Here is a 9,301-nt window from a genome sequence, read left to right as displayed (position 1 = left end):
TTGGGGGGTGGGGGTGGCCAGTGTTGGGGAGGGTGGGTGTGGCCAGTGTTGGGGGGTGGGTGAGGCCTCTGTTGGGGGGGTGGTGGCCAGTGTTGGGGGGAGGGTGTAGCCAGTGTTGGGGGGTGGGGTTGGCCTGTGTTGGGCGGGTGGGTGTGGCCAGGGTTGGGGGTTGGTGTGCCCTGTGGCTGTGGGGGGGTGGCCAGTGTTGGGGGTGGGGTTGGCCTGTGGCTGGGGGGGGGGAATGGGTGTGGCCAGGGTTGGGGGTTGGGGTGGCCTGTGTTGGGGGGGGGGTGGGTGTGACCAGTGTTGGGGTGGGTGTGGCCAGTGTTGGGGTGGATGTGGCCAGTGTTGGGGTGGGTGTGGCCAGTGTTGGGCTGGTGGGTGTGGCCAGGGTTGGGGTTTTGTGTTCCCTGTGGCTGGGGGTGTGTGTGGCCAGTGTTGGGGGTGGGGTTGGCCTGTGGCTGGGGGGGGGGGAATGGGTGTGGCCAGGGTTGGGGGTTGGGGTGGCCTCTGTTGGGGGGGTTTGGGTGTGGTCAGTGTTGGGGGGTGGGTGTGGCCTGTGTTGGGTGTGGGGTTGGCCTGTGGCTGCGGAGGGGGAATGGGTGTTACCAGGGTTGGGGGTTGGTGTGCCGTGGCTGGGGGGGGGGGATGTGTGTGGCCTGTGTTGGGGGGTGGCCTGTGGCTGGGATGTGGTGAGTTTGGTCGGTGGCTGGGAGGGCCGATGTGGCTGCTGGTGGCCAATGGTTGGTGGGAGGTGGGCGTGGATGGTGGTTGGGGTGGGAGGTGGGTATGACCGGTGGTTGCGGGGCTGGCTGCCCCTGGTATTTGGGGAGGGTGGGAGTGACCAGTAGTTGGGGAAGGGTGGGGGTGATTGTGGCCTGTGGTTAGCAGTGTTTATTGGTGGAGGTAGCTGTCTTAATTTTGTTAATGGAAGCAATACAATCCCGTGGGACAAATGGTGCTGTGAGCAGACTCTGATGGTCAATGGTGTCGAGGAAGTTTGGCTTCTCCTCGTTCTCCTTCTCGTGGTGATAGAAATAGTTAAAGTTGGAGACAATAACGGGCACGGGGAGTGCGATGGTCAACACGCCTGCAATGGCACACAGCGTGCCCACCATCTTACCCCCTATGGTTACTGGGCACATGTCTCCGTACCCAACTGTTGTCATGGTGATTACCGCCCACCAGAAGGCCTCAGGGATGCTGGCGAACTGGGTCTTGGGTTCATCTGCCTCTGCAAAATAGACAGCGCTGGAGAAGAGAATGACTCCGATGAAGAGGAAGAAGATGAGGAGACCCAGTTCCCTCATACTGGCCTTCAACGTCTGCCCGAGGATTTGCAAACCTTTGGAGTGTCTGGACAGCTTGAAGATCCGAAAGACCCTGACCAAACGGATGACCCTCAGGATGGCCAGCGACATGGCCTGCTGCCCTTGCTGCTGCCCATTACCCGCTTCTTGTTGCTGCTGCTCCGCCAGTTCACTGATGAGAGTTACAAAGTAGGGGATGACAGAAACCACATCGATTATATTAATTACATCCCTGTAGAAGTCAGGTTTACTAGGACAAACCACAGACCTGACCATCAGCTCAAAGGAAAACCAGACAATGCACAAAGTCTCGATGAGAAAGAAAGGATCGGTGAAGAGATTGGCACTGACATTGCTCAGGGCTGGGCTGTCCAGACTGAAGGTGCTTTGGTCAATGCCTTCCCTAAATTCAGGCAGGGTCTCCAGGCAGAAGATGATGATTGAGATGATGATGATAAAGAGAGAGACCAAGGCCACTCCGCGAGCTGCTCCTGAACTTTCCGGGTATTCCAGTAGAAGCCACAGCTGCCTCAGACGGTCCTGCACTGGCAGCTGAACCTCCATCTCCTTGATGAACCCCTCCTCCTGTCTGAACTGTTCCACGGCATCTGATCCCAACTGATAGAAGATGATCTCATCTGTAAAGACATCCAGGGGCACATTGGCAGGTCTCCGAATCTTCCCCCCTGACTGATAGTAATAGAGAATTCCATCAAAACTTGGCCGGCTCCTGTCAAAGAAATACTGGTTGGTGAGGGGGTCAAAGTAAGGGAGGCAGCGGAGGGGATCCCCCAGCAAGGTGTCTGGAAACTGGGCCAGGGTATTGTGATGGGTCTCAAACCTCATACCAGCCACATTGATGATAATCCTGCGAGTCCCTTCCTCCTCCAAAAGTTGGTGTATCTCACATTGCTGCTTGCACATTGACTGCTTCAAAAGGTTTTCCGGAGGGTCCTCACTTCCCGCTTGGCTTCGCCATGTACATAGGAGGCTTGTATAGCTGCCCTGAGGCTCAAACCAACTCTCCAGGGGCATGTCACTCCTGACATCCTCAAAATTCACCAGCGCCAAATCCATCTCAGGTTTGGATTTCATGGATCCTTGGGGCTCGGAGTAAACACTCTCACACTGAACTGGGGGGAAAGATCATAAACATCATGACCGAACCAGCAAAATACATGGTCAAAGGGTCAGGACACAGTGGCTAAGAGAGCGAATGAGAGACGTGAACGAGAGTATGAGAAAGAGAGTGTGTCAGAGAGAGAGGCAAAACGTGTGTGTGAGAGAGAGTGTAGGTGTGTGTCAGAGGGAGGGAGTGCATGGGTGTGTGTGAGAGAGAGTGCGTGGGTATGTTGTCATGTGAGTTTAAGAAATGGGTGTTAATAAATGGGTGTGTATAGAAATACCTGTAGTGAGAGTACCTTTATTACTGCAGTGATGTCAGAGAGTGGGTGGAGCTGAGCTGTCTGTCAGCTTTTTACTTTTGCTTTAGGATTTTTGTTGCAGGGTGGGTTTGGTTTCATTTTAGTTTTGGAGAAGCTGAAATCACAGCAGGATGTGTGTGAATCTCTGCAAGCTTATGAATATTCATTTGGGATGTTCAAAGTGATAACTGCTCTCAATTGTGAACTTAAACCTGATCTTTGTGTTAAAAGGGTATTTTGTCTTCTGGATGTTGTTTGGGAATTTATTAAGGATGACTCAGTGTTGTATACTTTGGGGGTTGTATTTGAATTGATGGTTGCTAAGATGTTCACTGTATGTTTTAAAAAGGTTAACTTGAGTTCATAGAATGAACATTGTTTTGTTTTAAAAAATACTTTTCCATTTCTGCTGTACCACCAGTAAAAGAATGTACGTGTGTGGGTAAAGTTTGCTCATGTGTATCAGGAGGAGCAGGTAAAGAAGTCACAATTTTAAGAGATACGGGAGCTAGTGCTATGGGCCAGGGTTTAGAGAACCCCAAAGTATATCATGGAGTTCACCTGACCCACAACTTTTAATAGATTGTGGTATGGGGAGCACACGGCCCACTCTACAGGTGTGGTACAGCAGAAGCGGAAAGGTCTTTTTTAAAGCATTAAATGTTTATTCTAACAACGCAAGTCAATCTTTTTAAAACATACAGTGAACATCTTAGCAACCATTAACACTAAGTAATCCTTAATAACGTCCCAAACAACATTCAGAAGACAAAGGAGGCACCTTTTAACAGAAGCACATCAGGTTTACATTCACTATTGAAAACATTTATAATTCTGAATTTACCAAATGATCAAGAGATAGTCTTTTCATGGCAGAGAGATCAACAGTACACCTGCTTTGTCTAGCTTCAGCTCCAACACTGAAAACGAAACCAAACAAACACAGACACACCCAAGCTTTTCTCAAAGTGAAACTAAAAAGCAGAGCCAGAGCTCAGCTCCACCCACACTCTGACATCACTGCAGTAACATGAGCAGCCAAACATTTCTTAAAGTGACATTCTCATGACACCTCCCCGCAAGAAATAAAAATAAACCATCAACTTCAAGATGGTTTCATTTTTCACCTTTTCACTATCCTTTAAGAAACGCACACAGTAAATATACTTTTTTGTTTCAAAAAACAACACACGCAAACAGGGATAATAATATAGTCCATTATATTTTTGTTCTTCTTCCTCCAACTGAAATCCCACTTGATTAACGGTCTCTTTGAACAAGATGGTCTCTGCACGATCCAGCCATTCCTCTACGCCTCGGCCTGTCTCTTTAAAGTCAGATACTTTAGTTCAATCTAATCACAGAGTCCCTTGTAATTCTCCAACACAGGAGCATTGGTTATCACAGCTTTCAGGCCGTCAAATGCCTGTTGAAACTCCGCTGTCCACTGAAATTTTTGACGCTTCTTCAGCAAGTCCATCAGTGGAGAAATCACTGTACAAAACGTTTGCACAAATGTGCGATCAAATCCATTCATGCCAAGAAATCGCATTCTTTCTCTTTGTCTCGGGGGTATCGAAAACTCCTCGATAACTGTTGGTTTCACATCCCGTGTGACCATTCGACCCTGTCCAATTGTATGGCCAAGGAACGTGACTTGGGCTTTTCCAAATTGACTTTTGGCTAGGTTTATCATCAAACCCGCCTCCTGATGTCGATCGAATAACTCCATCAGATGTTTTAAATGTTCTTTCCATGTCTGGCTGAAAATGACCAGATCGGCGATGTATACCGCACAATTGGGTAATCCTGAAACGGCTTTGTTAGTTAACCGTTGAAATGTGGCTGGGGAATTTTTCATGCCAAATGGCATAACTTTGAATTGGTATATACCATTTGGAATCACAAAAGCTGAAATCTCCTTCGCCCTTTCGGATAAAGGTACCTGCCAGTAACCTTTAAATAAATCCACTTTAGAAATAAAAGCTGATTGTCCCACTTTCTCAATGCAATCCTCCAAACGTGGGATAGGATAAGAGTCCGTTTTTGGAAATGCATTAACCTTTCTATAGTCCACACGCAACCGTTGGGTACCGTCCGGTTTAGGAACTATCACTATCGGTGAGCTCCATTGGCTGCAACCCACTTCAATTATGCCATTTTTAAGCATACTCTCAATCTCTTTGTTAACCTGAATGAAAATGAAAATTGCTTATTGTCACAAGTAGGTTTCAAATGAAGTTACTGTGAAAAGCCCCAAGTCGCCACATTCCGGCGCATTCAGGGAGGCTGGTACAGGAATTGAACTGTCTTCTGAATGTTGTTTGGGAATTTATTAAGGATTACTCAGTGTTGTATTCTTTGGGGGTTGTATTTGAATTGATGGTTGCTAAGATGTTCACTGTATGTTTTAAAAAGGTTAACTTGAGTTCATAGAATGAACATTGTTTTATTTTAAAAAATACTTTTCCATTTCTGCTGTACCACCAGTAAAATAATTTACGTGTGTGGGTAAAGTTTACTCATGTGTATCAGGGGGAGCAGGTAAAGAAGTCACAATTTTAAGAGATATGGGAGCTGCTGGCCTGCCTTGATCTGCTTTAAAAGCCAGCTATTTAGCCCGGTGCTAAACTTGTGCCAATTTTAAAGGGTTAAGTCTGTATGGATGTTGTTTGATTGGAACAGCATTTCCCACATAGAATCATAGAATCATAGAAGTTTACAGCATGGAAACAGGCCCTTCGGCCCAACCAGTCCATGCCGCCCAGTTTTTACCATTAAGCTAGTCCCAGTTGCCCGCACTTGGCCCATAACCCTCTATACCCATCTTACCCATGTAACTATCTAAATGCTTTTTAAAAGACACAATTGTACCCGCCTCTACTACTACCTCTGGCAGCCCATTCCAACATGTATAGCCATTTTAGTACTTCCAAATTTATCTCCACAAACGTACCCATGTGATATCAAGAACTCTTTCAGTTCAGTTTGTTTTCCCTCTGGAAGGTAACTCAACACTTTATCCCAATTTTTAAGAACATCCTCATTTTCCAATTTAATTTGAGGTATGTCAAATTCCAAGTCATCTGGAATTGATTCGTCACTTTGAGTTAGAATCATTTAAACCTCCTCCTTTTTCTCTCCTTCCCTTTCAAAGTACCTTTTAAGCATATTCACATGATACACTCGTTGAGTTTTTTCTTCTCTCTGACGTTTTTACCACATAATTCGCCTCACTTAATTTCCTTTCAATCTGATAAGGTCCACAAAATCTTGCTTTAAAAGGTTCACCTACCATTGGTAACAACACTAAAACTTTATCTCCACTGGCAAAACTACAAACTTTGGATTTCTTGTCCGCTACCCGTTTCATCACATTTTGTGCAACTTTCAAATGTTGTCTAGCCAATTCACCTGCTCTATTTAATCGTTCCCTAAAATTTGACACGTAATCCAATAATGTAAGTTCCAATTTCTCAGTCACCAATTTTTCCTTAATCTTACCTCATGACAAAAATTAGTTCAAAAGGATTACATTTGGTTGACTCATGAGGTGCAACCCTAATTGCAAACAGTATGAATGGAATTCCTTTATCCAAATCCTCTGGATGATCTTGACAATAAGCCCTCAACGTTGACTTTACTATCTGATGCCACCTTTCTAACGCTCCCTGCGATTCTGGATGGTACTCAGTTGATTTAAATTGTTTTATTCCTCAACTTTCCATAACTTCTTTGAATAACCTTGAGGTAAAATTTGATACTTAATCCGATTGTATTTCTGTGGGTAGTCCATATCAAGTAAAGAATTTAAGTAACTCCTCCACAATCTTTTTAGCTGTAATATTACGTACTGGGATGGGCTCTGGAAACCTAGTAGACACATCCATTATAGTCAAAAGATATTGATTCCCACTTTTCGTTTTTGGAAGCGGTCCTACGCAATCAATTAGGACCCTTGTAAAAGGTTCTTCAAATGCTGGAATGGGTATTAAGGGCGCTGGTTTTATCACTGCTTGAGGTTTCTCTATCACTTGACATGTGTGACAGAGTCGACAAAATTTAACTGCAACTTTATGTAGTCCAGGCCAATAAAAATGTTTCTGGATTTTAGCTTGTGTTTTTCTTACTCCCAAATGACCTCCCACTGGTACCTACTGTGTTACTCGCACCACCTCCTTTCTATAACCTACCGGCAATACTACCTAGAACACAGAAAAATACAGCACAGAACAGGCCCTTCGGCCCACGATGTTGTGCCGAACCTTTGTCCTAGATTAATCATAGATTATCATAGAATTTACAGTGCAGAAGGAGGCCACCCGGCCCATCCAGTCTGCACCAGCTCCTGGAAATAGGACCCTACTCAAGGTCAACACCTCCACCCTATCCCCAGAACCCAGCAACCCCACCCAACACTAAGGGCAATTTTGGACACTAAGGGCGATTTATCACGGCCAATCCACCTAACCTGCACATCTTTGGACTGGGGAAACCGGGGCACCCAGAGGAAACCCACGCACACACAGGGAGGATGTGCAGACTCCGCACAGACAGTGACCCAAGCCGGAATCGAACCTGGGACCCTGGAGCTGTGAAGCAATTGTGCTATCCACAATGCTACCGTGCTGCCCTTAAGAACAAATAAATCTACACTATATCATTCTACCGTAATCCATGTGCCTATCCAATAGCTGCTTGAAGGTCCCTAATGTTTCCGACTCAACTACTTCCACAGGCAGTGCATTCCATGCCCCCAGTACTCTCTGGGTAAAGAACCTACCTCTGACATCCCCCCTATATCTTCCACTGTACACAGTACTCCAAATGTGGCCTTACCAAAGTTTTGTACAGCTGCATCATCTCCTCACAGCTCTTAAATTCAATCCCTCTGTTAATGAACGCCAGCACACCATAGGCCTTCTTCACAGCTATATCCACTTGAGTGGCAACTTTCAAAGATGTATGAACATAGACCCCAAGATCTCTCTGCTCCTCCACATTGCCAAGAACTCTACCGTTAACCCTGTATTCCGCAATCATATTTGTCCTTCCAAAATGGACAACCTCACACTTTTCAGGGTTAAACTCCACCTGCCACTTCTCAGCCCAGCTCTGCATCCTATCTATGTCTCTTTGCAGCCGACAACAGCCCTCCTCACTATCCACAACTCCACCAATCTTCGTATCGTCTGCAAATTTACTGACCCACCCTTCAACTCCCTCATCCAAGTCATTAATGAAAATCACAAACTTGATGAACTACTTCTGCCCACTTTCCATCTGCCTGCATGTGTAAAGGTCTCCATTTTCTCATCAAGACATCACTTTTACAGTAATAACACCGTGGTATACACTCAGATTCCTGTTCCGTATATGCTTTTTGATACATCCGTTTTATTTCTACATCTTTCTGTTGTAACTCCACCAATTTTCCTGAACTAAAAATATCCGCCTCATCCACCACCTGTTCTTGTTCTTTTTCAACCATCTGATCAAAAATCGTTTCTGATAATTGCATTTCAACTTCATCTTCACTCTTTGATTTCTCCTCTTGTCTTAACCTGTGACTTTGCGACATTGTTACTACACAATCCGGAACAATCCTAGGATATTCGTCCTTCAACACCTCAGTTGTCTGATTTTCCACTGGCTCATAAACCACAATAGGCTCCCACCTGCGATCCAGCTACATCATGACCCAAGATAAACTGTATTCCTGGACAAGATAGTTTCTCTATTCCTCCTACTACCACTTCACCACTCTTCACTTTCCAACCTTACCTTATATTATTGAACAACTACTCCTCTCACCCTGAATTCCACATATTACCACCTTTTCTGGCAACATTCTTCCCAAACTACATATCTCCTCATCTCTTACCATTAAAGATTGACTAGCTGCCGTATCTCTTAAAATTGTGATTTCTTTACCTGCTCCTCTTGATACACATGAGTAAACTTTACCCACACAGGTAAATTCTTTAAAGAGATCTGGCACCTTCTTATCAATCACCTCTTGATCAGGCTGTACAATCTTTTGCACCTCCTTCGCTTCACTTGGGCTTTCCTTTACCACTTTAACAAACCCCACTGTCTTATCCTGTTTTACCATATCTGCCTTCCCAGTGCTTTTCTTCCACCACCACCAACACTGTGACTTTACATGGCCTAGTTTATTACAGTGAAAACATTTGAAACTTTTCATGTCTCTTCCACCCTCCTGGATTTCCTTTTTAGTCTGAGGTACACTCCCCTTATTATCTCCCATCAGATCACCTTTACCTTTACCATTTGAGTATTTCTCATGTCCCCAGATTCTAACCCTCACAGGCTGAAACTGATGTCGGAAACCAAGCTTTGATTTATGAACTAATCCATAATCATCTGCCATTTCTGCTGCTAATCTCGCAGTTTTAACCCTCTGCTCTTCCACATGAGTTCTCATTACATCAGGAATTGAATTTTTAAACTCCTCCAAAAGTATAATTTCTCTGAGAGTTTCATACGTTTGGTCTATTTTCAAAGCCCTTATCCACCTATCAAAATTACTCTGTTTGAGCCTTT

The 9,301-nt window shown here is 45.1% G+C and overlaps 1 protein-coding gene across 1 annotated transcript; it reads right to left on the bottom strand.

Moving 5' to 3' along the window:
* Window positions 1–884: 884 nt before the first annotated feature.
* On the bottom strand, window positions 885–2,405 carry LOC140393467 (potassium voltage-gated channel subfamily A member 10-like). The gene has a single exon (XM_072479796.1). It carries the CDS (start codon window positions 2,403–2,405, stop codon window positions 885–887), a length of 1,521 nt encoding a protein of 506 aa, XP_072335897.1.
* Window positions 2,406–9,301: the final 6,896 nt, after the last annotated feature.

Source organism: Scyliorhinus torazame, chromosome 17, assembly GCF_047496885.1.
Source record: "Scyliorhinus torazame isolate Kashiwa2021f chromosome 17, sScyTor2.1, whole genome shotgun sequence".
Classification (NCBI taxonomy): domain Eukaryota; kingdom Metazoa; phylum Chordata; class Chondrichthyes; order Carcharhiniformes; family Scyliorhinidae; genus Scyliorhinus; species Scyliorhinus torazame.
The sequence above is the reverse complement of the archived record's forward strand: the minus strand, read 5'-3'. Positions and strand labels throughout refer to the sequence as shown.